Source organism: Camelus bactrianus, chromosome 28 (genome assembly GCF_048773025.1).
Source record: "Camelus bactrianus isolate YW-2024 breed Bactrian camel chromosome 28, ASM4877302v1, whole genome shotgun sequence".
Lineage (NCBI taxonomy): Eukaryota > Metazoa > Chordata > Mammalia > Artiodactyla > Camelidae > Camelus > Camelus bactrianus.
Genome location: NC_133566.1, coordinates 16,818,225 through 16,845,899, shown reverse-complemented (window position 1 = coordinate 16,845,899; position 27,675 = coordinate 16,818,225). Strand labels below are relative to the sequence as shown.

The 27,675-nt window shown below is 46.7% G+C and overlaps 2 protein-coding genes across 13 annotated transcripts in view; both read right to left on the bottom strand.

Moving 5' to 3' along the window:
• BCL2L11 (BCL2 like 11) overlaps window positions 1-5,233 on the bottom strand; it is a 42,114-nt gene extending 36,881 nt beyond the window's left edge. For 3 of the 9 annotated variants that reach the window (XM_074354666.1, XM_074354671.1, XM_074354670.1), the window contains exons 1-3: window positions 3,254-4,938; window positions 2,196-2,332; window positions 1,938-2,027 (exon numbers count right to left, since the gene is read on the bottom strand). In XM_074354666.1, the coding sequence (XP_074210767.1) occupies window positions 1,938-2,027; window positions 2,196-2,332; window positions 3,254-3,522 (496 nt within the window). In that variant the 5' untranslated portion in view covers window positions 3,523-4,938. The other 6 variants (XR_012503051.1, XM_074354667.1, XM_010958995.3 and 3 more) reach the window with 5 other exon arrangements.
• A 1,019-nt stretch (window positions 5,234-6,252) lies between these two features.
• The window catches only part of ACOXL (acyl-CoA oxidase like), a 255,445-nt gene continuing 234,022 nt past the window's right edge, over window positions 6,253-27,675 (bottom strand). For 3 of the 4 annotated variants that reach the window (XM_074354662.1, XM_074354663.1, XM_074354664.1), the window contains one exon: window positions 6,253-8,412. In XM_074354662.1, the coding sequence (XP_074210763.1) occupies window positions 8,221-8,412 (192 nt within the window). In that variant the 3' untranslated portion in view covers window positions 6,253-8,220. The remainder of the gene's footprint in view (window positions 8,413-27,675) is intronic. The other variant, XM_074354665.1, reaches the window with a different exon arrangement.

The following is a 27,675-nucleotide window of genomic DNA, read 5'->3' as shown; positions in this document are numbered from 1 at the left end:
CAGGTTAAACCATAACTTTGCTTAATAATTTAGTGATCTCTAAAGCTGTACACCTGTCATCTTGAGTAACGGTGCTCACCTTATAATTAGCTCGCTAAACAGCATGTCACCAAAAAAAGCACTGATGCCTATATCCTTATGTTAAAAAAAAAAAATTAAAAAAAAGAAACCCACCCAAAAAACACTGCCTCATCCACTATTCCTGGTTAAGGAAGGACTATCCCAGGGAAGGAGAAGGTATTTCCACGCATTAAGTTACCTACAGAGACTGATAATAAAAGTCTGCAGGGAAAAACTATAATGGCTGCCAGAGGATCCTTAAAATACACGGGTGTTCAAACGTGCACACCATAAGGCCGCATTAACTCACTTAGTAACTCATTTACTCATGAGTCAAGGGCTCATATAGTCAAGAGCGTTTTCAAGGACAGAAAAACATATGCAAGCGCCGAGACCTGCTGAGGCTGACAGGAGCCCAGGAGTCTAGCAATAAGCAGGAACTAAAGGACCAGGAGTAATAAAACTTCCAGCTCTTTTCCTTGTCTGGGGTTCCTAATGAAGTGCCCCTCAGTGTTCAGCAGGAGACGCGCAGCCAGCATGCACAGCTGCTGGTGTTTCTGTCCTGTCTGTCTGCCACTTCCCAGGTGTGCCCGACCCCTGACACATGACCAACGTTCTGAGGTTGTTCCTAACTCTGCAACGTGGGGCCAGACACGAAGGGTTTATCTCACCAAAGGTTATAAAGACAAAGCCCCATGGTATTTGCAAATGTAAGATTTGTCTATGTTTTCCAGCAGTTAAGTGTCTACTCTGATGATTTTGTTTTCATTAGCCTTTGGCGTAAGCTTTAATAAGAACCTACGCTGGAGTTCTTAAGCAGTAACGCTGCCAACTTACTTGTATCGTTAACCCAAGAAGGGCTTATCTGGACAAATGGTAAATGAGATTCTGGTGAACCCTGATCAAGACATGAACCTTTTCCACTACTGGGGAATACCAATTGGTACTAACACACTCACCTCCCCCTGCCCCCCAACCCAGGTGGTCAGAACTGCACACGCTGGAAGGTCAAGGGTCAAATCAAGCCCGTGGATGTTTTTGTTTGGCTTTCCAGCGCTTTCAAAGTTCTAAATTAGTTGCTAATGTTTAAACATCAGGAGATTCAGCATCAAAATCTGCATCGTCAGGTTATCTGACACTATAGGAAAACCTACCACCGTGAGACCACACACCCCTCACAGCCACAACTGGGGGCGGCCAGAGCAGAAGAAGGCAAACGCTCTCCAGTCTGCCATAATCCCCACCAGTCAGTCCCCTCAGCGATGGGACGACCAGATTTTTCTGGGCATTTATGTTTGCTGCTCCTCCTTCAGACCCGAAAACTGTCTTTAATCCTTGAAATAAAAACCCACAATCTAATCTTATTAGTACTATGTCCAAATCCTCTGAGCAAACAAAATAAACCCAGAGGAATCTGAGTAGAAAACAAACTATTTTTATGGTTCTGTGGTGGTAATGCCTACAGGAACTAGTTCATCTTTTTAAAAACGTCATTTTCCAAAATGATTAACTTGTCTCCTCCTTTTCTTCACACTTTTGGTTAGGTTAGTAAGCTTGCTGTGGTACCTGACGAGTCCCTTTCAAGCAGGTCATTAATGTGTAAATCTTAGCGGTCAGGACAACATGCCCTGATCAGACACTTTAATGAAGGCACCAGGGGTTCGCTGGGACCTCAACTCATCACTGCCACAAAACTTGGTACCATTTTTTAAAAATGTTGGTTGGATTTTTTTATTTGATATATGCTCCAATCCCATGAAGACATGGAATAAATCACTACAAGAACTCTATACAGGGGCTTTAAATGCTACACACGACCTCTGGACAGATATTCAAGCAACCACACGTCCACTGCCGATTCCCCGGGCAATGCTTACCCATCGCACTGAGATAATGGTTGAAGGCCTGGCAAGGAGGACTTGGGGTTTGTGTTGATTTATCACAACTCATGGGTGCCGGGCTCCTGTCTGTGTCAAAAGAGAAATACCCACTGGAGGATCGAGACAGCAGAGAGGATCTTCTCACGAAGATGAAAAGCGGGGATCTGGTAGCGAAAGGGCCTGGGCTGGCCGGTGGGGCCAGCGGGCCCTGGGGGCTGCCTTGGGGGCAGCGGTCCCCTTCTCCTTCGGGATTACCTTGCCGCTCTGTCTGTAGAGAGGTGGGGGCCCCAGGCCTGAGCTGAGGGGGCCTCTCTGCGGGCTGCAATCGTCCACCTTCTCTGTCACACTCAGAACTTACATCGGAAGGTTGCTTTGCCATTTGGTCTTTTTTTCTGCAAGTAGAATTAAAACTAAGATTACCTTATGTCAAATAATAATTACGAGGAATTCATAAATGAGCAAATTTTCACCTATCCATTAAAAGTCCTTAGAATTAATAGCAAACATTTTATAGTCATAACTTACACAGTAACAGTTCTCTATATGATCTAACAAATAAGGATAAAAATACACCTAAATAACAAAAAGTATCATTATCCTTGTTGTGGGGGAGGTTGGAGAGGACGGACTAAACTTCTTGCCACCAAACAAAACACAGCGACAATGTCAATTACTAGCTGAACTGATGCTCTCTCTCTCACACTCACACACTCACACACACACATACACACACACACACGTTTTAGGAGGCTGCTTGGTTGAGGTCTATTCGCATTGCTCTTTGCTCAGGGCCGACTAGAATAAGTCAGAAACTCCCAGTGGGCTCTGATTTCCCGGGATCAGATACGGCGCTGGAGCACAGGAGCGGGCGCAGATGCAGCGATTGCAGGCGACTGGCCGCGTTCCCCGCTCCGGCCCCATTGTTCTGCCGAAAGTGCTGAGGACAGCAAGTCTGGGGAAGGTTTGGCAAGGGCCGTCAGTCGTAGTAAGTGCGTCACAATAGAGTTTGTAACTCAGCGCGGCTCGGCCGGGCTCCGGCACTCTCTCCGCCCGCGGTCCCTCCCGCTCCCGGCCCGCGCGCCCCTCCTCCCGCGGGGGGTGGGGCAGCGCGCTGCACTGAACCCGACAGAACGTCTTCGAGGTACACCGGCACTGTTAAGTGCACACCTCCAGACTGAAGGGGGTCCCCAAAGCCGTTCCCTGGCGCCCCCTGCAAAGTCCACAAGCAACTCTGCACGCTAGACGACTTCGGGGAGCGCAGCTCCCAAGCCCTAAAGACCCTCCCCTCCGAAGGCAATCGGGCCGAAACTCACGTCCGCCCCTTCCCTTCCGAGCGTCGCGTCCGGGCCCGGGCCCCGCGGCACCCGGCCCGCGTCCTTCGCCGACCTGGAGCCCCCTGACCGTCACCGCGAAGGCAGCGCGGGAGACAAAGCCCGGGACTCGCGCTGGGAGCTCCCGGGGCAGCGCAGAGCCTGCAAGTCGCAGCCCGTCCAACGTCGCGCTCTGCCGGGCAGCCGAGGGCTCCGCGCGCCGCGCCTTTGGCCCGCGCTGCCCCGGCCGCCGCCGCCGCCGCCGGGAACATCCTCCGCCTCCTCCCGCTCCTCCCCTCGCGCACTGCGCCCGCCGCCGGCGGCACCGCCAACCTCCCCGCGCCGCTGGCGCCGGGTGCCCGCGCTCCCAATTGGCCCTCGCGCGGTCGCTCCGCGCCGCAGCCAATCGCCGGCAGCGGCGGGGGCGGCGCCTACCCGTCAGGCCGCCAAAGGCAAGGCGATTGTTGACAAACTCGCCTCCGAACGCCGCTCGGGCAGTGGCGGTGGAGGGAGCCTCGGTGGAGGTTTCCGGGACACAAGGTGCCCACGCCACCCCGCCCCGCCCCTCTGCCGGTCCAGGCGCCTCCAGCGCCCCCGCAGCTCCTGCTGACCCCAGGAGCCGGTCACCTGGAGACAAAACAGAACCCGCACGGCCGTCCCCAGACTGCAGTCCCGGCCGCCTACCCTAACCCAGGTCCGCTGGGGTGGGGACCCCTACTCCAGCTGTAGCACTCCTCCTCCTCCAACTTCTTCCCTCTTTCTCCCGTGCGCCGGGGGACACGCACCAAATCTGAGCGGCCACCACTGGCCATCGACGCGCATCTCCGCGCGCACCCGTGACCACCACAGACAAGGAACACATCCACAGCCCCCATCCCCGGCGTGCGGCGGGCCCTCCACTACCTGAGCCAACCCTGAGTAACAGGCCCCCGAGGGCACGGCACTGCCAGCCAGCACTGCGAGTGGGTCGGGCTGCGCTCGGGCACGCCCGAATCGCTAAGACCGCCCGGCCCCATGGACCGAGCAGGTTCTACTGCCCGCCGCTCGTCCACTGTGTGGCCCCGTTGGTCGGGAAATGCCGTCTCTCGCTGTCTGCGGACTGTGCGTCAGACATCGTCTGCAGAGCGCCCGCAGACCGGGCAAGAGCCCTAGACAAGTCCGCAAGGGCGAACGCATCAGCTGCCCGAAACCTCGCTCGGCCTGAATGAGTAAAAGGAAAAGCCGAGTCTCATCAGTTTAAACACCATCACAGTTCTGTAAATCTGCCCGCGCCCGCTAAAAGCCAAGACGCGAGAGCGGCTCATACCTCGCGACCGCAACTCGGGGGCCACCGGGGCGGGCGGCTGGCGAGACTTTCCGGCCAAGCGCGCTGCCCAGTACGGTGCGGCGTCCCCCAGCTCCGGGGACAGCACAGGGAGCATGCATTGCCTCTCAATTGGCCCTGAGACCCTTCACCACCCCCATGCGCGGCATCCCTGCGCGAGCCGCGGACGACCCTCCCCAAAACGGACCGGCCTGGGGAGGAAACCCGACCCACACTGATCGCCTTCTCCCGGCAGACGACCAGCCAGACGCGTACACTGGTCTCTGCCTGCACGTGCGCGGGAAGCGGGCAGAAGGTGAAGCCGTGCTGGCTCCAGCGCCAAGTCTTCCATCCGTACTCGGCCTGCTCCTCGAGATTCGGAAGTATTTACCTTGCGTTTCTCAGTCCGAGAGTCAGAGTCAGACATTGGGGGGATGAGGGCCAGGGGAAGGGCGCCGAGGCGGTGGCGGCGGCGGCGGCGGGAGGGGGGCGAACACAGCAGCCTGAAGTGATGCTGGCTGCAGAGGGCAGGGCTCGCAGGGCGGCTGAGAGAATCCGGTGGTGGCGGCGGCTGCAGCGGCGACGACGGGGGACGGAGCGCTCCTACGCGCTCGAGACCTGGAGGCTGCGCGGAGCGAAGTGAAACCTGCGCGTCCCTGCAGTCCAGCTCAGGCTGGCGGCCCCGCGCCCGCGCCCAATCACTGCGGGCCCCGCCCCCGCTAAGTCCCGCCCCGGCGCGCGGGCTGGCAAGCTCCGCCCCCGCGGCGCCGCGACTGCCGGCGCGTGCAGGCTCCGACAGGTAAAGGCGGGGGCGTCCCCTGCGGGTTCCCCGCTGCGCGCGCCGCCGGCCCTGCCCCAGCCCGGCGTGTTTACTGCAGTGACTTGGGCCGCAGACGGCTCTGTGCGCACCCATCCCCCACCCCCAAAAGTACTCGCTCCTTTCCCCATCCAGCGGTGGTCACCGCGTGCGCATGGAACAGAGGGGGCGCTCCGGCCACGCTCTGAACCAGGTCCAGCCACTCAGGAGGCTACGCCGAGCCCTTGCTCTACCCCGGGAGTGTCTCTCTAAGCCGCTCTGGGGCATGCGCCGGGACTGGGTGGGTCCTCGGGAACGCGCGGGTCCAAGGGTGAGCAGGGGGGTCTCTGAGCCCCTCCTTTCCAGATTCCGGGTCTCTGGGCGGGACTCCCATCTGCAGGCTTCTCATCTTCCTCTCCCTCACCTCAACGCGGTACTCTTAGGCGCCCTCTCTAAGTCACCCCGAAGGGGCACCTAGCTTTTCGCCCCGGCCGAACCTCGGGTAAGAGGCAGAGCCCTTAGTCGGGAGAGTTGAGGAAAAGGGTCAGGAGCGATCCCCGGAGGCTTTTTTTCCCGCAACCCGGGAAGAGAGTGAGCGCAGAGCAGGTAAAATAAGGAAATGAAAAAAGAACTCGGAAAAAAAAATCCTTTTAAGAAAAAAATTAAAAGGGACGAGAAAAGTCGTGGCCTCCAGGTGGGAGACAGGATAGTGCCTCCACCTGTTTGGGATCCTGAAGATTTGTTGGGCTCACAGAGAACCGCCCAGGAACCGTCCCTGGGCGTGCTAAGGACAGAGAAGGCAGCCCCGAGGGCTTCCGGCCTTAAGTGGAGAGCAATAGGGGGAGGGCAATACCCCCACCCCTCTTCCCTGCGCGCCCCTGTCCCCGTCCTCCTTGGAGTCCGCGGCTCCTTTCCCGCTCCTTCCCCCGAGACCAAACTCCGCGAGCGCCCCGGTCCTCCTCTGTGTCCGCACCCCTGTCACTTCAATGCGCATCCTGCTTCCCCACCTCTGCCCCTCCCTGCACTCCCCTTGTTTTGAGACACCCTTGGCGGAGGAGTCGGGTGCAAGTCCTTTGGAAGGTGGAACATCCCGCCGCGGTAGAGATCAGGCTAGATGGATTAAAGACTCACTTTAGGGGCCTCCCTAACCCGCACCCTGGCAGGGTGCCTCGGTGCAGAGAAGCAAGTCAGCGAGTGCTGTCCCGCCGCCTGGCCACTTTGGTCAATTTTTATGTTTTGTAAGCAGATACAGAACGTCAGCGTGACAGCACAACCCCAGGGTAAAGTCTTCTCAGCTCATCCTCCCGAAGAGTCCTGAGCGAAGTGAAGGGGGCCAAGGGCTCCTGAAGGGAGGGGCTTGAGGACGCGGGCCGGGCTCCACCCGGGGATTTCGTTGCAGGAGGGAAATGACTCGGATGTCGACGCGGCAAAGTGGACGCAAAGGAAAGTTTACCGTGCCCGCAGCTTGAAGCTCCCGTCAGTGACTACATTGGAGGCCGTAGGCGAACTCTTCGTCTTAACCGCCTGGCGCAGCACCCAGGAAAAGAGACCAACCTGCTGTGCCCGCTGCGAGCCCCAAACCCGCCGAGCGCCCGAGTGCTCCGCGCTCTCGGTGGCGTTGGACGACGCAGACCGGAAAAGAACCACACAGAAGAAACCCTGATGGTTGTCTTCGGCTTCTGTGCAGTTCCCCCGCCCCCGAGTCGTCTGCTCTAGTGACCCTATGAACACTTTTTAAAAACAAAGGAGTTGGGGAAAGCAACAGCTGAATGCTCTTATTTAGGGCACAAGCCGGGGTTCGGCTTGGAGGTGGCTGCTCCAGCAACCCAGACTGTGCCGGGGAGCTTCCCGCCCTCTCCCGCTGAGTCCGAGCCTAGAGAAAGGGCAACGTGAGAAGGGCAGCTAGGCATTAGATCTGTGCTCTGGTCCTGGATGTCGCCCTTGGGGACACAAGCACAGCAGTGTCCCCTCCTGCCTCTTCCACGAGATGTGGAGAGGGAGAACGGAAGATGGCTTGGACTGAAAGCGAGAATGAAGTCGGGCGACATCTACGGCCCTCGCAGGAACCACAGGAGTCGCCGGTGTGGTCTCTCCAAGTTCCGAAACCAACTTATTGCGGTGTATTGCCCTGCTCCACCTCCCCGTCCTCTGCAAGCAGCCGGAGCGCCTTCCCAACGCTTAATTTCTTTATTAAACTTTATCTGTGTCTGTGCTCTTCTCAAGAATAGATGACACTTTCATTTAGTAAAACTGTTTTCCCAGCGTTGTCTTACAGTCCATCCGGAAGCTGCCGGCCTGGAGGGACGAGCCCGAGTTCTACTTTGCCCAGAGCAAAACTCCAAGCTCACACTCCCCTCTCCCAACCATGTGTTTCATCACAGAGCCCAGGGGGGACTGATTCACTGGAAAAGCATCACTTGCTGAACTGAACCTTTGCCCGTGGGTGTTTGCTTTTTGTGCTTTGATTTTTTTTTTTCCGACCCTGCACCACAGTCTTCCCAAATCACTGGGAATCTGAGTCACACTGACAGAGGGAGGCCTTTGGTGGCGACCGACTCTGGGGCACACTCAAAGGGGAGCCCACTCAGTCTAGGGGGATCTGGTGCCTAAGGGGGCAGAGGTCGTGGCCCCACCCGGCAGGGTTACAGAAAGAGCGTAAAATGCCGCCCTCCGGGGGCTGCAGCCCGGCTACCTGGCTCCCTTTTCCAGCAGCGGAGAGAACCTCGCCAGCCTCAGCGGGACCCCCCCCCCCCCACTCCATGACCAAAATCCCTGAGGGCCGCGTGCCAACCAGCCTCGGACCCCGGCTCCGGACGTCTGAGAAGCGTCGCGGCAGCTGCCGGCGCGCCACCACTCTTCCCACCACACCCGCTATAACTTGGCTCTCAGCTTGGGCCCCCGAGAGCGAGCCCCTTTCGCGGCCAGGGGATGCAGCGGTGCCTTCCAGGCGGCCATCGAGTTGGTGATTCCAGCGACTGGCGAGTGGAGGGAGGTGTGTGGGATGTTAAAGGCGGAGATCACCCTCAGGGCATCGTCTTTCACTGAGTCGCACAAATCGAGCAACTGCAAAACACGACACAAAGGGACAGGTCTGATGTTGGCTCACTCATAAGAACCTGGTGCCCGCGGCTTTACGCCCACTCCCAGGCACCCGTACACCCAACGCCCGCGGACACTAGTCTCCCTTCCGATTTCCTGGGACCCCGGATGGTAGTCGCCCTCACATGCCTTTTTCATCTTAGAAATTCCTAACTCTGTGACACTTAGTCGGGCAGAAGCTCAGCTGATTCTGTAAAAGGAGTGGGGGAGGGGGTTCCAAATTAGCTGGGGGCAGGAGACCAAAATCTGAGAATTCATCAACTTTCCCCTTTCCAATCCTTCTCTCCCCTCCCCTCCTGTCCCCTTCCCCCACCTCTCCTCCAGTCCTTTCCCTTTTCCTCCTCTCCACCTCTGGAGTGCCTGGGGTGCCACCCTCTGGCGCACAGAGGCAACTGAACAGGAAGAGCATCAGAACAGGTGAATGGGTGGAGACCAGCCCCAGTCCTCCAGACTAACATCTCCCATCCCTAGCTGGCATCAGGCCACGAATCTGAAACACCCGCACAGTGGGACCAGGAGACCAAGGCCAGGCATTGGCACTTTTGTTGGCACCTTCCACCTGGCTGCCTCGGGAAATCTACCTGTGGGAAATTAACACAAAGGAACCCTGCTGACACCCTCCATGTTCTGACAACCACTGGAAGGCACCCATAAGACTTCCCTGCATAAGGGAGATGGAAATGCAGGCCAGTGATTTTGGAGGAGCTGCACTGAGTATATTTTTATTTCATTTTCCATGGTTTAGATGGCAGAGGAAAAAAAAGCTACCCAAAATAATACATTGTTTTTCTAAAAGTTGACAAGGACAAGTCAGGAGAACTAATTTCCTTTCCACTTACCAGCTACACACTTTACTCCTCCACTTTTCAAGTTTTCAGCTGGCCGTAAATTTCTTCCACTCACCAACTTGAAGTTAAGCCCCCAGGTTTCTATGATTTATTTTTATGGTTTTTAAAAACATCACTTAGACCAGCCCCACTTTGCCCTCATGGTGGCGGTCATCACTGAGGGACACGAATGCTGTTAAGACCACAGTTCCTTTGCAGCAGTCCAAAATGCCATTTCAGGTGTTCAGAGACAATGAAGGGGGGTCCCCAAAACAGGGGTGTGGGGAGGGTGGGGAAGAGCATGAATTTTAATAGTCCAACAGTCCATCTTCCCTTAAAATGTGCTCTATTACCTCAGTAATTTCCAAGGAAAACCTTCATTCTTTACACGCTGTGGTTAAGCATCATCAAATCAGTACTGAAAAGACTTTGATCCTGTTTGCAAGATGCACTACGATGAACTTTCACCGACCAAGATTTCAGAGTTTGTCATTAATACTCTTGACAAATCCCTGACTAATCTGTCAACTCTGAACGTCTCTAACCACACAGTTCAAAACCATGAGATGGTGTGCAAGCCTCTAAACCTTCCACATAGTGTAATATCAGTATTCAAGACAGTTTTTCCTTTGGGTTTGCATTACAACTCAACCAATTGTGTCATATATTCAACAACAGGGGAGATTCAATTATTTGAAAGAGCGCCGTTTCGGAGAGAGTATGGGTTTGGTTGGCCTGGTGTCGAACACAGAATAAAGGTCCAGAGGTAGAAATTACAGGAGGCACATTTCTATTCGATATTTTGACAACTTTAAAAATGAGAATAAAATTGATTTTTTAGAAAAAGGAGTCCGATGGCTGGTGAAGAAGAGGGTTTCCTTGCTTGTAAGTGTTCAGAGACCAAACCCTCTAATGACATTCCAAAGAGGAATGCTGGATTGACTCGGAGAGTGGGTGTTGACTGCTACGATTCTTTCTAAACCTAAATTTCCTCGGCTCTCTGAGATACCCCTCCTTTTCGTTCTCTCCATTTGTCACAGACTGCCACACAAACCCCAAAACAATCAGTGTCCCGATGAAAGATGGGGCATCATTCCAATGCGTTTGACTCAGATCCCAGGTGTCTCCCTCCTCTGCCTGTGAGGATGGTCACAATAATGCTCATCCTTCCACTTACAAAGTAGGTACTGTAGTCCCACGCTGTGTTGGGGATTGTGCTGGGCACTGGAGTTAGTGTGAACACATTAGTCACAAGCCTCTGACATCATGGAGCTACTGAGCAGTTTTAAAGACATTTTACAAATATGATCTTCATACAAAGTAAACTTAGGTAGCTTCTAGAACATTGATGATGACACAGTTACAGTATTTCCATATTACCAGATAGCCTTTTAGGACTAAGAAAATTATTATAAAAGTTTAATTACCAAACATAAGCATATCAAACATGTTTCCACACTATAAGCATAAAAAAGGTACACATTATAGGACCCCCCCCCATTCTGCCAGTATGCAAGCCAGTTGAGTTGGATGAAGCACCCCAAGCCCACCCATCTCTTTACAAAGAATATTCACTAGCTTTTGCAACATCAATGGAGAAGTGCCCTTTAAAAATAAAAGAATATGAGCAAGTTTTAAATTCTTGCAGAATCTTTTTTAAAGGACAGGCCGAAAGCAGGGGAAAGTACTGCTCCAAACACAAGAAGAACACAAGATCCACTGGAACTATCCAGCGAGTGGGATTTGAAAATATCTACGTTAAAGAAGAGGAGACAGCTCACAAGGGAGGGACACTATGTGGATATGTTAATATGTAGATTTTTCCAGGGGAGATTTTAATAACATCGGTTTTGCTTCCCACCCCCACCTAGTTGCAGATTAGTTTTTTTCTTCCTCTTTTTGACTCTCCCTGCATTTTCCTCACCCACTTAGGAGAGAGAAGGATGGCCTAGAACAGGCAATGACGAAGCTTTACGGCCTCCAAAGCAAACCCTGCTTTCCATGGCTTTGGTGTTAATTATACAACAGATGCCCAAGGTGCGAGGTACCCAGTGCGCTCGCAGTAACACCCCAGCTATTCCTAAGACTCTGCAGAAGGTTTTCCTGCCTGCTTCCACATCCCCCATCTCTGTTCCCAACACCAGATGACCTCTTGCTGTTCTCTGTTTGTGTGAAGTGCCTTACCCCAGCTTGAAATGTCCCTCAGTTAGCCCCGTTCTTGCTTGGGCACCGTGACAGTCTTCTCCATCCCTTGAATCTGGGCTGCCTTGTGACTCGCCTTGACCAACGGAATGCGGAGAAAGTGATACCGTATGACTTTCAGAGCTTAGGCCTCCAGAAACCTCTCAATCCCTCCTCTCGCTGTCCTGGGACCCTGAGACCACTCGCTGGGCGGAAGCCCCATCCAGCCTGTTGGAGGATGAAAGGCCACATGGAGAAGGAGGCCACAATGTGCGTCAGCCAACAGCCAGGCCCACTGCTAGATACGTGAGTGAGGCCATCTTGAACTCGGATGACTGCAGTGATCCCGCCTAATACCAGGTGAAGAACTACGCTGGCACCCAGGCTGCCTACCCACAGAATTGCAAGAAAGAAACACAATTGTTATTTTATGACACTAAGTTTTAGGGTTGTGTGTTACACCGCAATCAGTAACTGAAACAAAAAAAAATTAGAAATTCAAATTGCCATTCGCTGGGGTCACCGTCAGCTGCACTTGCATCCTCTTACCTTAATTATCTGAGGACAATGGGACACTTAGACAATTAAAGCAGTTGACGGGTGTAGCTGGTGGAGAGGCTTCACTGAAAGAGAAACGTCAGTCCTAAAAGAGTAGTTTATAAAGCCAAATGAGTGTCCAGTTGGTAGGGTATCTGGGAGAGAATCTGAATAGGTCCCACTGCAGGCCACCACCCAGCCCACTTCTCTAGTACAATTTAGAAGGCAAATCACCAGGACTTGCCTCATAACCATCCTCCACTCCTTCAGCATCTCTGCGAGGGGCTTTAGCCTCCAACAAAAACCCTCAGGAAAACCAAAGAGTCAAGGATGGGAAAAGAAGACAGAAAATATTTGCAACCAGGGATCCTAAGTCTTGTAAACGCTCAGGTTCTCCTGTGCTGTCAGTAGAGGGAAATGGATGGGGGACTGGCTGGGACCAACCAGACGCAGCTGGTGTGATGGAATGGACGGGTACCTCTTTATCACCTCACTTCTCCAGGACTGGGAAAGCAGTCAGCTCTTTACCCCACGAATACTATCATCAAAGCCTTTAAAGGCTTCCCAGGAACTTACAACCAGGTTAAGCTGCAAAGTGAGTCTGTCCATTTACACATAAACTCAGGGGCGGGGTGGACAGTATGTGAAATCCGATATGGGTACGTGGATGCATGGCTTGCCCCCTCCATCCAATTGGATTTCTCTTTATTCTATCGTGCTGCCTAATATCGCTCATTTCAAACAACTTTAGAGCGTGTTCTCCTTAAAGAAGAAGGTATGCGTCAACACACACGCTTCTCATCGACTGAGTTGGTGGACTCCACTTGGGATGTGACGGTGGCCTGACAATGACAAGCTAAGAGATAGGTCCAGAGATACTTTATCCTATGATCTGACCCCTCTGAGATGTCTGAAACTTTTCATAATGATGTGTGCACGCCTGTGTGTGAAACAGTATCAGAATATATTGCTTCATTTCAGTGAACACCACCTTCTCCAGAGGGTTGTTGAAAACGGTCAGTGAAATGGGTATCAACGCACCTCCGGCTGGCTTCTAACACTTCCCATCAAGAGAAAGGTTGATTCAGGAGGTGGGGGTATAGCTCAGGGGTAAAGCAACTGCCTAACATCTGTGAGGTCCTAATTCAACCCTCAGTACCTCCATTAGGAAAAAATTAAATTTTTTTAAAAAGGAGAAAGGTTGATTCATCTTTGCTGTCTGGATTCATCTTTGCTGTCTGTTTTCATCATCCACAGAGAAGTCACCCACAGCTTCTCAGCTCCATCTGCCTTCACTCTGGAATCTGGTGTGAGAACCCCCTCCACTCTTGTCCGTAACCTCTTTATTCAGACCTTCATTATGTTCCGTAGATTTTTGCCCCACGAAGTTACCTTCCTTGAGTGTTGTTTTGATCTGATTATTATTCTTTCTAAAAGCCCGGAATCCCTTCCACCTGCTTCTCAGGTTAGGACAAAATGATCGATTATGAACTTGAGCCCCTTAACAGCACTTGATGTACTGAGTTCCCATAACTAGTTTCCTCATCCACCACTCAAACACAATCTGCACTTTCTACGTGGGCCAAGGAAATTTATTTTGCCTTCCAGCCGACATTCTTTATTATCTGGAACTGGACGCCCGCATTGGCCGTTCTTCCTCAGCTAACACGCTGGACCCTAACCAGGTCTCTTTCAAGCTTTCTGTACTTGGTTACAGATTTACTGCCTTTGTAAAGCCATCCTAAAATAGTTGCTATGTTAGTTGCAAGAACCTGGACAGGTCACTTCATTTTGCCAAGCCTCAGTTTCTTCATCTGTACAAAGGGAGTATTATCTCTCTCTTAAGGTTTTATAAGAATAAAGTTAAATAACAATGTTAAGTACTATATCATTCACTTTACTATATTTCATTTTTTATAAGATCAAGTAATCATATATTATAACAAAGCATTTAGCATCACTGGCCTTGTCACATAGTAGACACTAGCTAGACACTGATTCCTTCCATTGACTTTTCTATCATTTTTATTTTCCCGGTACACCTAGTTCTTATCTGTATATCTATGTATGACTCTAATATACATATATTTTTTCAGTTCAAAAATTTCCATTTGTTCTTTAGAGTTTCGATTTCTTTGCTGAGGCTTTCTATTTTTTTCTTTCAAATGTATTCGTAATCACTCACTGAAGCATTTTCATGCTGGCTGCTTTAAAAATCATCAAGTAATCCCAGCATCTCTTGTCATCTCCATGTTGACATCTATTGATTGTCCTTTTCCGTTCAGTTTGAGATCTTCCTCATTTTTGGTATGATGACTGGTTTTCAACTGAAACTTGGACATTTGGGGATGCTGTTCTGAGGCTCTGCTTCTTAGCTAAATCTCTGGTTGTAATGGGCCTCCTCTGACAGTGCTTTGGCAGCAAAAGAATCTATCTTTCTGGGTGTTATTCACATCTCTTCCAAAACTCACTCTTGGGTCAGGAACAAGATGTCAGAGCACAAGAAAACACACTTGCTCTTGGCAGGTGATATGAGACTGTTCAGGCTTCTGTACTACGTGCCAAGGGAGGGCGATGGTGGAGTGGCTGCCCCTTGCTCTGTGAGACCCCTTCTGGCTCTGGCTGCCTGGAAGAGAGCAGCCAGGACCGGGGGAGGTTCCACCCATCCCCTCCACCCACAGGCTACAGAATGGCCTCTCCTGCCTAACCCGGCCTCAAGGAAAGAACAACCTGCCTTACAAAAAAGTAATAAACCCATCGGAAAAATACTGATTTTAAAGAGTGATATTTGGAGTGTGTTTTTTCAGGAGGTCTGGACTGGTTAAAATAAAAGAATGCTAGCTGTTCTTACATGCCTCCTCACCACATAGATGCTACCCAGACCAGGTACCTCCAATAGCAGAGCCGGAGTTAACACGATTAGCATTTAATGTAGGTGGGTGACTATGGAAAAAGTCTAGATGGGAATCTGACCCCCAGATACCTGGGCAATCAGGGGTGATGAGTTTGCAGAGAATTCTCTCACAGAAGTGCATCAGGGAGGCAAGGTGTGGAACTAGGCTCCACCCCTCTCTAGTCCCGTGGCTGTGGGCAGGTAACCTTCCCTGACCTGTTCCCTCGTGTGTGAAGTGACAGTGTGTATGTGTCCTAAAGGTGATTCGCAAGAGTGTTCTTGTTGGTATCAATTACTATATCTGGTTAATGCACAGAAATAGAAGCTTTTAACCTTCCCAAACCAGACCAAACCACAAACACTTGCTCCAAGAGAGCAATTACATATACTTTTCAAAAGGAATCTGTGTGCAGCCAGCTTTTACTTTCTAAGGGATTGTTAGATATTGGTGAGCTATTCACGTCATTTTCTGCCTGTTGTTTTTCTTCTTTTTTTTTAGATTCTTATTTTTTATTGAACATTTACAATGTTCATTTACAATGTTCGTTTCAGGTGTACAGCAAAGCGATTCATATATATATATATATTTTTTTTCAGATTCTTTTTCGATTGACTTGACTTCGGATTAGATGTTGAGCCACACACTTTCAAAGAAGGATAACCTTAAAACAATTAATCAACAAATTTCAAAAAAATCTTAAACATGGGTTGAGGGAATAAAGTAGAAGTGATTGGTGAAATGAGGTTCCCCTGCTGCTTACGGCTGTCACTTACGGCCTTCGCTGCACTGTGACATGTAACAGAGATTCCACCAGGTGCTTCTGGCCACCTTTGCCGACCTTTGCCCACCTTTGCCGGCCTTTACCGTCCCTGGCTATTCCATGCTTGTGTTGTTCAATCCTAGTCCTCAGTGGACACTTCATACCTCCCACGTGGTGTCCGTGCTCTCCACACCCCATCCCAGATGGCTGAGCTGGTAAAGGTACTAGGCTGCCTTGATTTGGCCGCCTCCCTGCATCTCCAGCATCTTTATAACATCATGATGCAGTGACCTTTCACCTATATCACCCAAGTTTTCTGTGCTCTGCTCCAGGGCACTGCCATTTGCTGCGTACCTACTGTGTGCCTACAGAGAAGGTCTTTGTATTAACTGTCTCATTCAGTCCTCACAACTCTGTCAAGTACCAGCCCACTTTACAGATGAGGAAAACAAGGCTTAAAAAATTTAGGATTTTGTATCAAGTCACATAGCTCATAACTGGTACAGCTAAGTGTTTTTTAAAATATATTTTTAATTTTTAAATTTAATTAGTTAATCTATTTTTAATGGAGGCACTGGGGATTGAACCCAAGACCTCATGCATGCTGAGCACACACTTTACCACTGAGCTATTACCCTTCCCCCACAGCTAGGGTTTTAATCCAGAGCTTTCTGCTTCCATAGCTCTATTAACCCATGCTGCCTCCGTCTTTTCCCCGTGCTTCACTGTTTCCGGTCCCTGGAGGGAATAGGGTGTTGCACTGAGGTGCTCCTGCCACCATGGCAAACGCGTGACCTGTGATGTTGTCCCTAGGTCAGGAGCAACGTGCCCAATGTGGAAAGCCTGGGTCTGGACAGCCACACCAGCTCAGATTCCGCAAGAGGAATAGGGCAGTCGTGGGGGGCCTGGGAGGGTTGCCACTGAAGGAGGGTGCCAACGACATTCAGAGCCAGATGGGAAAGGGCCAGCCTGATGGTCTGGGCGCTCTTCCTGAGATGTACAAGGCTTCAACGCTGCAGAAAGTAGGCCAGTGAGGCCCCTTACAAGGGCTTTCAAGAAACAACAGATTCTCTGCCTGTGAAGGGAGGGCCACTTGCTGGGCAGATTCCCCTCTAGGAAGTTGGATAACTCTTCTGCGCAAGCCCTCCCAGCTCTTCTGGTCCACACCTTAAGTCACCAGCACAATGCAAATCCCTTCAAAGAGCAACGTGCTGACTGTCAAACAGTGATCAGTGAAAAGCACCTCAATCAAGTAATTTCCCTGTGGCTCTTACCACGTGCTGTGAAGACTTTCCAAACCCCGGGAGTGCACAGAGGCCATGATCTTACTTCTCTCCCATCCATTCACCTCTCCTGAAGAATTGCCTGTCTCTGTAGATAAACATTCTCTAAAGGGTCACAGTGGCAGGTCTGTAACAGCTAATTTGCCACCTTAGCCCCAAATGCCAGGCCAGTGGTCAACATAAAGAAAAACATACCTGAAACATTTACCCAGGGCACAATCGCACACTGTGTGCTGGGAAAGGGGAGCTCCGGTCCTGTTTCTACTGACCACCGGCCAGCTCCTCAAGGCGGGGCCAGACTTTAGCTCATTGGTCCCAAGAACATGTACATTCTCATGGTTTCTACGGCCAAGTTTCATTAGCATGAAATGAAATTCTGTGGTTCTATTAAATAATCAGGACTCTGGTTTAACAGTTTCTCTGAATCAATATAAACTCTTATTTTCTGTTCATTACTTCTTCATCTGATAAAAATATTCAGCGTAGTCGGAAACATGAGGAATGGAGAAATCACTTTCCTCACCAAATAACAAAAATGCCTCCATTTAGCCTAATTAGAGAGTTTATTTCGAGGAGAGAGAAATTGACCATCACAGTGTGCTTCCTATTGCAATGTTCTTCATCCAAAGAGTACACAGTTCTGTTCTTTTCTAAATACTGCTGACAATGCCCATTTCAGCAAAGGAGTGGGACTTTGAACCCTGATGCTCTGACTTCCTTATCTCCTAAATGTTAGGATTAGGTGAGTTCGGCACAGAGTGGAGTATTTATGAACGTTATTATTACGGTGTGTTCTTTAGCTAGTAATCAAACACAATTTCTTTAAAACTCTGGCATTTTCTAATGCAAAGTCTACTTAAGCTTCATTACCTAGAACAAGAATGCTGAGGCAGAGGTATCAGCTTTAACCACTTAATAAGAACTTCTGACATTTATTCATACTGCTACTGATTCATAAGTGGAAAGGTTTAAAAAGAAGACAAGTGCGTAAACCTTCCCTTTAGAATACAGGAAACCATATGAAAGTATTGGCAATGGAATTAAAGTAACCACAATGCCGCTCTTGGCAGCATTTTCTACAAAGACATTTACATGAAACGAGAAAGAATATTAAATCAGGTGGTTATAATAAAATTTCACTATTAGCTTCGCACGTTTTCATACAAAGGCTTATGGCATTTTAATCAACTGATTGCTCAGCCTTGTAAGTACAGACCCAAAGAAATGTGAACGTGCCCGGGAAGGAATGATTTTCAGTCAAGGTTTTTTTTTTTCAAGAATCAGAAGCCCCACAAATGGCCAGAACTAAATGCACAGTAGGAGTCCAAAGTTAGCATGGAGAAATTCTATGTCCACGGGTCCTGGAATTTTTAATTTTATTGAGCAAACGATTTCAAAAGCAATTTGGGGGGACTTCTAGTTAGGATGTAGAGAGATTCAGGAGAACTTTGCTCCCATGGTAACAACCAGAAGTTGAACCCAAAGTTGAGTAAAAGATTTCTGAGGCTCTAATCTAGCATCCTCCCCGCTCAACTGCTGACAGGACCAAAAAGGCAGGATGGGAGTTGGGGTGGGGGCTGGGCTAGGCACAGTGAGCGCAGTCTAATTAGAGCAGCCCCTGCTCAGCTTGGCTCTAGGAGGAACCCTAATGATCAGTCCCTCACCCTGACCACCACACTAAAGAAAAGGAAGGAAACAAAAGAAAATCAAATCTGTTCTACACAATGTCTGGAGTACAATACAAAGTTATATGATCTGCAAAGAAGTAGGAAAACATAACCTCAAATCACGAGAAAGCACAATTGATAAAAGCAGACTTACAGACCACCAGTTATTAGAATCAGACAAGGATTCTAGAACAATTATTATAAATATAGTCAAGAATTCACACGAGAAAATGGATATAATGGGTTAAAATGGGATACTTCATGAGATAAACGTAACCTCTAAAAAAGAATGAAAGGGACATTTTAGAACTGAGAAGTGGAATATTTTCAAATGAAATAAAATATCTTATTTAAATATTTAAAATACTTTAAAATGGTGCAAATCCATTCATTGATGGGTTTAACAGCAGAATGATCAGTACACTTGCAAACAGATCAGTATTATTTTGTGGGGCACTGAGAACAAAGGGAAAAAAGGGAGAGAACAGCTGTGCCCTGTGGGATTATGTTAGCAACTTAACACACATGCAGTTGGAATCCCAGAAGTCAGACAGAATGAGAAATAAAATTCTAGAAGATGTAATGGTTTGAAATGTTTCCAAATTTGATGTAAAACATCCTCCACGTATTCAAGATGTACAGTGAATACCAAGCAGAGACATTTTATTTATTTTATTTTTAAAATTTCATTGAAGTGTAGTTGATTTACAATGTTAGTTTCAAATATACAGCAAAGTGATTCAGATATACATATACATTATGTATATATTTTTCCTTTTCAGATTCTTTTCAATTGTATGTTATTATAAGTAATTGATATAGTTCCCTGTGCTATACAGTAGGTCCTTGTTATTTATTATTTTATATATAGTAATGTGTGTCTGTTAATCCCCAACCCCTAATTTATCCTTCCCCACCCTCTCCCCTTTGGTAACCATAGTTCGTTTTCTATGTCTGTGAGTCTGTTTTTGGCTTGTAAATAGAATTTGTATCTTTTTTTTTTTTTTTAGATTCCACATATAAGTTATATCATATGATATTTGTCTTTCTCAAGGAGATACATTTTAAAACAAAACAAACTCAAAAAACCCCATACCTAGGTACATCATAGCAAAATTGCTTAAAACCAAAGGTAAGAAAAAAATTGTAAACTTAGAGAAAAGTTAATCTCATGCATGGGAAACATGATAAGGATGACAGCAGAATTCTCATCAGAGAGAAGGAAGAAGACAGTAGATAACAAATTAATCTAAAATTCTCTATCCAGTGAAATTATCTTTAAAAATGAAAATGAAATTTAAAATTTTAGGATGAATAAAAACTGAGAGATTTATCACCATAGACTCTCACTATAGCACCCCCCCCAATTTTCTTTCAGCTCAGAGGATATAATACCAGATATAAACTCTGATCTACTATTTTATATAAAATCTCTTTTTAAAAAATAAAGAAGGTGAAGGAATATTTTTCCCCTCTTATAATGAAGCAATCCCATTTCTGGGCAAAACTCTAATTCAAAAAGACAAATGTACTCCAATGTTCATAGCAGCACTATTTACAATAGCCAAGACATGGAAGCAACCTATATGTCCATCAACAGATAAGTGGATAAAGAAGATGTGGTATATATATATGTGTGTGTGTGTGTGTGTGTGTAATTGAATACTACTCAGCCATAAAAAAGAATGAAATAATGCAATGTGCAGTAACATGGAAGGACCTAGAGATTATCATATTAATTGAAATAAGTCAGACAAAGACAAGTATCATATGGTATCACTTATATGTGGAATCTAAAAAGATGATACAAATGAACTTATTTACAAAACAGAAATGGGCTCAAAGACATAGAAAACAATCTTATGGTTACCAAAAGGAAAAGCAGGAGTTGGGAGGAGGGAAGGGAAGGGATAAATTAGGAGTTTAGAATTAACATATACACATTACTCTATATAAAGCAGGTAAACAACAAGAACCTACTGTATAGCACAGAGAACTATATTCAGTATCTTGTAATAACCTATAATGGAAAAGGATCTGAATATATATATGTATATGTATATATGTATATATATATATATATGAATTAATTTACTGTATACCTGAAACTAACAGAACATTGTAAATTACAATTCAATTTTAAAAATGGTTAATAAAAAAACTATACTTCAGTTTAAAAAAAAAGAAAAAAGAAAATGCAGTGACCCAAATAAAAACCCAGTGGATAGTCTCAACGCCAGAATGAAGGAGACAGAGTAAAAATTAGTGAACTGGAAGATAGAATGATAGGAATTACTGAATCTGAACAAAAGTAAACAGAGGCTGTCAAGAAAGATCTAACTTAAATGTCATCAGAGTTCTTATAATAAAAGAAGAAAAGAGGGCAGAGCTAAAAAGTACTTGAAGTAATGACTGGGAACGCCCCATTTTGGCAAAAGATACAAATAATCCAACAAATTCAAAAAGTTGGGTGAAACTCAACCATGATAAATTCAAAGAAATCCACATCACAGTACATCAACATTAAACTTTGGAAAACTAAAGATGAAAAAAATTCTTGAAAGCAGAGAGAGAAAAATGATGCTTTATTCATAAGAAAAAAATTGGAGGAAAAAAAAAACCTTTGAATGACAGTAGATTCTCATTAGAAATCATGAAGGCAGAAATACTTCAATCCAGAATCCCATATCCAGAGAAACCATGTCCCTATTTTCTCATGACATGTTTATCTGTATAGAAAATTCCCAAGAATCTTCAATAACTCCTAGAATTAATATGTAAGTTCAGCAAGGGTATAGGATATAAAACATATAAAAGTCAAGTATATTTCCATATACTAGCAATGGACATGTAGACACTTGAAATCAAATATGTAATATCATTTACTCAAAAAAAAGGAAATAATTAGGTGTAAGTCTAACAAAACATGTACAGGTCTTGTATACTGAAAACTACAATATGCTGATGAAAGAACTCAAAAGAGATCTATATAAATGGGAAGACACACCACATTCATATATCAGAAGATTCAGCATGGTATTGATGTCATTTCTCCAAAAAATGATACACAGGTTTAGCATAATTCCTTTCAAAATCCCCGAAAGATTTTTTTTGTAGATATAGACAAAATTTACATGGAAAGGCAAAGAACTAGAATATCTAAAACAATTTTTAAAAAGAATTTAAAAGTTGGAGGAATTAACCTACCACATTTCAAGTTCATGTAACTAAAGTAATCAAGACTGACCATGTGATACTGACAGAGGAATAGATACATAGATCCATGGATCAAAATAGAGAATGCAGAAATATAATGACACAAATATGCTCAACTGATTTTACAAAGATGTTAAAGCAATTCAAGGGAAAAAAGACAATCTTTCAACAAACTGCTGCTGGAGAAATTGGACATATATAGGTCAAAAAAAAAAGAAGGACAAGAAAAAAGAAGTCTCCTAACTTATACAAAAACTAACTCAAAATGGATCATGGACTTAAATTTAAAGTGTAGAAGTTTAAAACTTTTAGGAAAAAAAAACTGTAGAATAAAACCTTTAGGACCTAGCCATAAGTGAAAAGTTCTGAGACTGGTCACCAAAAATATAATCCATAAAAGGAAAAACTGATAAACTGGACTTCATCAAAATTAAGAACTTCTACTCTGCAAAAGACTATGTTAAGAGGATAAAAGGACAAGCCATAGGCTGGGAGAAAATATTTGCAAATTATGTATCTGACAAAGGACTAGTATCTAGAATATATAAAGAACTCTAAAACTCAATGGTTAAAAAAAAAAATCCAATTAAGCATGGGCAAAAGACATGAACAGACACTTCACCAAACAGGGTATACAGATGGCACATAAGCACCAGAAAAGAGGGTCAACTTCATTAGCCATTAGGGAAATGCAAATTCAAACCACAGTAAAATATTACTATATACCTATCCAAGTGGCTAAATAGAAAATAGTGACACTACCAAGTGCTGACGAGAATGTGAAGAAACTGGATCACTCCTGCATTTCTGGGAGAAGAGAAAAATATTACAGTTACTCTGAAGAAGTTTGGCAAGTTCTTAGGAAAAAATCAACATGCACTACCACATGATCCCAAAATGGCCCTCCTGGGCATTTGCTCTAGAGAAATTCACTTATATTCATACCTAAACCTGTACACAAGTGTTTGTAACAGCTTTATTCCTTATAGTTAAAAGCTAGGAAAAACTCAGATGTCCTTCAATGAGTGAATGGCTAAACAACCTGTGGTATATCCATATGTGGAATACTATGCAGCATTAAAAAGGAACAGACCAACAATACAGGCAACAACCTGGATGAATCTCCAGAATATTATGCTGATTGGAAAAAGCCAATCCCCAAAGGTTGCATATTATGTGATCTCCTTTATACAACATTCTTGGAATGACAAAATTAGAGAGCTGGAGAAAAGATCAGTTTTTGCTAAGGATTAAAGGGGAGGTTGGGAAACGGAAGGGATGTGGCTATAAAAGCAACACATGAGGAACCCTTGTGGTGAAGAAAACACTGTATCTTTACTGTATCAATGTCAAAATCCTGGTGTGATATTGTACTATATCTACAGATGATATCACTGGTGGACACTAGGCAAAGGGACATGAAATCACTCTGCATTATTTCTTACAACTGCATGTGAATCTATGATTCTCTCAAAATCAAAAGTTCAATATAAAAAATTAAAACCCCATAACTGTAGTCAGATGACTCTCAGGTGGGGTTTTAACAAAGGGATTTTCTGTAAGCACAATAGAAGATTCTTTTTTTCTTTCTTCTTTGTATTCTTTTTAGATGGGGCATAAGGTACATGCAGAGATACAAATAGTAAGCATAGATCAGCTTGCTCTATTATCACAAAATAAACACACACAGGTAGCCATCACCCAGATTAAGAAACAGAACACCTGTATCCCCAGAGACCTGGCAAAAAGTCATGCACTTGAGCTGGCTAATTTTTCTTATGTTGTCGCAGCAGTAGCCAATTAATGCCTGGTGGTTTGAGGCCATAATCTATGAAGTGACTGTCCAGGGAAGGAAGAGACAGAGGAATTTTAGTTTTCTATAGACCTATGACTGCTCACAAGTGAGTCCTGTCCCTTCTCTGTCCCTTAAAATGGGGCCATCCCTGCTAGCTGTCTTTGTGTCGTTTACTGAGTACCAAGTGGTTTGAGTCCCCCAGAGGAGGGAAGATGGGAAACAGGTGACAGCAATAACCAGTCTGTAAAATTAAAGGAAAAGGGCGACTTACCATCAGAAAGAGAAAAGTGACCACAAACACATTCTGTTTTATGAAAAGTATGGATTTCTAGCTAGACTATTCATTTCTACCAAAGTGGATGTACTAGGGAGCATTTCTGTTTTAAGTTCAGTAATTCATTTAAATTTTATTATCATAAAATCATAATAAAACCCACCTTGCCCTTAACTGTGGCTGGTGTCTGCCCTATCTGTTTGACTCAGCTGAATTCCACCTCCCGAAAGGTCTATTTTTTGTGTAACCCAGCCACTCTTAGGAACAAATTTCACTCATAGGAAATTCTCACCTTGCATCCTGGAGTGAGGGGGTGAACCCATGGGGAGGGACGCCCTAATCACCCAGCACTTCAAGCATCTCCCCAAGTGAGCCCAGGATAATGCAGCTTGCAAAAAAACCTCAGAGGCTGGAGCTCACCAAAACAAGTTGCTCTCTCCTGCAGTTATAAAAAGTTATCCTTGAATGAGGGGAATAGAATGAGCTTGACTCTTCCAGATGCACAAAGCCGTACTGTGAGGCCAAGCAAGAGGGTCGACCAGATGGCTGCCACGCGGAACCAGGATTGCAGGGGTGGTGACCTTAGGGTCCATTTCACCAGCCAAACTGAAGAAACATATCCCACTTGTGTTTTCTTAACCTCAGTTGAATGGCCTGCATTTATAGGTTTGACAATGTATTTTATGCCACTGAAGAGCAGGCTTAGGCCAGAAGTAAAGAGGAGCGGGGAGGGAAGAGAGAGGTTTCCCCTTTTGTGAGTAGCACTCTGCTGGGACTGATATTGTTCCTGTCTCTGTGTCTGAGGGTCTCTGGCTCTGGGAAAAGCAGGTGCACCAGGATACACTCATATTTTGGTTCCTGCCATCCCCTGGAGGTCAACCAGGGGTCCTATAGAAATGAAAGGAAGTTAGAATCAGTTCTGGGGATGCTTTCAAATCAAAGAAGATTTTAAAATTTGACTCAATTGCCTTCCCTGGATGACCACGCTGTTGCATTGTCTATTTCAATAACACCCCTGGCTTGAAGGAGCCACCGAACAGGAGCAGTCCCTCCCGACCCTGATGGAATGGGTGCGTGAGGTTTCACCCCACACCTGCGTCTTCACTCAGCCTGGAGGATACAGGCAAGAGTTCTCACGACCTCATCACTTTTTTTTATAGCCAAGTCAGATGGATCTTACCAGATGGGGGAACAAGAGGTTTTCTCTCTGATTCCTTACAAAGAAAAGCAAGAGTCTGTGCGTAGTAGGTGAGGCTAAGAGACTGAGAAGCCCTACCTTCCTTCCCCAATCCGATGAATGTTTGCAACATCCTATGCCAAAAACTTCAGTTCACTCTGCATTTGATTCCAGCGTCTGAACATTTGTTAAGCTGCCTTGATCCAAGTGGTTTTGGGAAAGGGAAATAGATGGATAGGATGTCTGAGTGGCCATTAAGAAAGGAACACTTAATACAGCATGGAAGACAGCCAACACTGCATTTGTAGGAAGTGAAGGGCACGCGTACCATTTCTAAGCCTCCTGGGTGTGAGTGTGGGGTAGGTGTTCTTGAAGTCAAGATTTGAGGAAAAAGGCTACTATTCTCAGCACCATCTTTCCATCTGGGAACTCCCTTTTAAGTTTTTCCCCTGTTTTGTTTCTTCTACCCCAAGTCTTTATGCCACAAGACAATGGCTGCATTTGTACTGTACACTTAGTTCAAAATAGTAAATGAGCGTCATGCATCTTTTAAATTCAAAGGAGCTAAGTAGCATCCTGGCTTTGGGGTCTGGTGTCTGCCGCACCTACGCGCGTTCTTGCCCAAGCCCATTTCCTAAGAATAAATCAATGTGTGAGTGGCTGTGTCTCCTCAGAACTACTTGAAGGACCCATCAATCATCAGGCTTGAATGTTTTTCCTGCTCATTGATTCCACTATTTGATTGACTAAGCTGAAACTAAAAACCCAAACCATAGTGGTTGTTTTAGACTTGAGCAAATACAGCTACGAGCCAAGATCACTTGCCATCAGCAGGCTCCCTGTGGCCTCCTTACTGCAGCTGGGTCTCCAAGCAGTTCTCACTCGGGGAGAAAAAGCATTCCTTTCATTGGGGCAGACCGAGGCTGTTAGCTGCTGGGGTGCCCCGGTGTCCACTTGCTGGCGAGGGTACAACACAGGACTTGGGCTGGAGCGGGTGATCCTGGGCTTCATCCCAGCACACCAGGGGGCACAGCAAAATGAAAACGGTCGGTCTAGGGGCAAGGGAGAAGGACGCGGGTGGGAAAGGAGACCAGTCACCTGCTGCTCCAACAGAAACAGTGCAATCGGGAAGGAACTGGAGGGTCACAACTCAGACCGGACATCAAGGCAACATCTGGGTGAAGGAGTAACAGCTGTGGGTGTAACGTGATCACATGTGGTGGGGATGTCAGCATTGCTTGGACACGCTCCTGATCAGTATTTACCTTCCCTCTTCCTGAACGGGTTTTCGGTTCTTAACACGGTTCCTGTTACAAGCCGTCTCCCGTGCCCTCTGGGAGGTGGAGAGGAGTGGTCCTCCTGGCTGTGGTGCTGGGTTATACAGCCGTGCCTCACATCCCTGCCCGTCCCTTATATAACCTGCGCTCTCATATGGTTCCATTATTTGGGCTCCGGGCAGGAAACAGAACGTGATGAAACATTTTGCTAAGTATTATTTTCATCACCCTGAAAAGGGTCTTTTTTGATCTGCAGCCCACAGCTGGGCTGTGGCTCTTTGAATGCACATAGACTGAAAGGCTTTCCCTGTGTTGATTTCCTAGTGTGAGCTGACCACACGTCCACCTGTATTCACTTCCCCGTGTGCCACCGGGAGCCACTGTTCCAGTGCTGGTGGGCACAGAGCAGGACAGCCATGCCCGGGAGTTCAGAGAGCAAACACTCCAATGAGAAAAACGAGGCTGCTCTATCTAAACCTTAGTTTACTCTAAGAACTGGTGTAAAATTAGGCAGAGGACTCAATGCCAAATATTCACTTACATTAAAATACAGCATTTTAAAAAGCTGAAGTTTTGGTTCTGTTTTCTTTTGTCTTTTTTTTTTTTAAGCAACTAAGTTGGTTTTAGCCGAGATACACGATTGTTAACTGTTAGGTTATTTTGAAAGGGTTTCCTCCTTAAAATGAGCCTCAGCTGATAGTTCTTCCTTAATGCTGATAATTATCTAAAGCAAAATAAATACAAATGTCTAGCTTAATGAAGACTGAAACAGGATAATGCCCGGACACTGAGTTTTCCAAGAACAAAGCACACAATTGTGCTATACAGACCCCTGCTAAAGTACTTAATGGAAAGGGCACGGAAACCTTTTACTTGGGGGTCTTGAGGGAGCCCCTGGGGGCACCACCACTAGACGGCCTCTGAGCCGGGGTCCCACAATGAGGGCACAAAGGTGGGGCCAGCTCATCCTACAGTTGAGACCTGGGGACACTAGAACAGCAGGGAACCCCAGCCCAGAAGCCTCACTTTTACGTCTCCCTAAATCAGCTGCAAGTCAGCCTCAGATTCCCCATCGATAAAGTGGATTAGCAGCTATTCACACGAAAGGGAGCTAGTGGGGATTACACAGGATAATGAATGTGGACCAGCTTGGTCAACACCGAGGTTCCGGACGACAGAAAGCAGTTTAGTTATCACAGGCAGGAAGGGCTTGGGAGATGGGCTTGAATTTTAAAAGAAAGCAAAACGCTTGTCCCAGATTTTAGTGGGAAGCTTTTGAGTTTTTCACCGTTGAATACTATGCTGGCTGTAGGTTTGTCATATATAGCTTTTATTATGT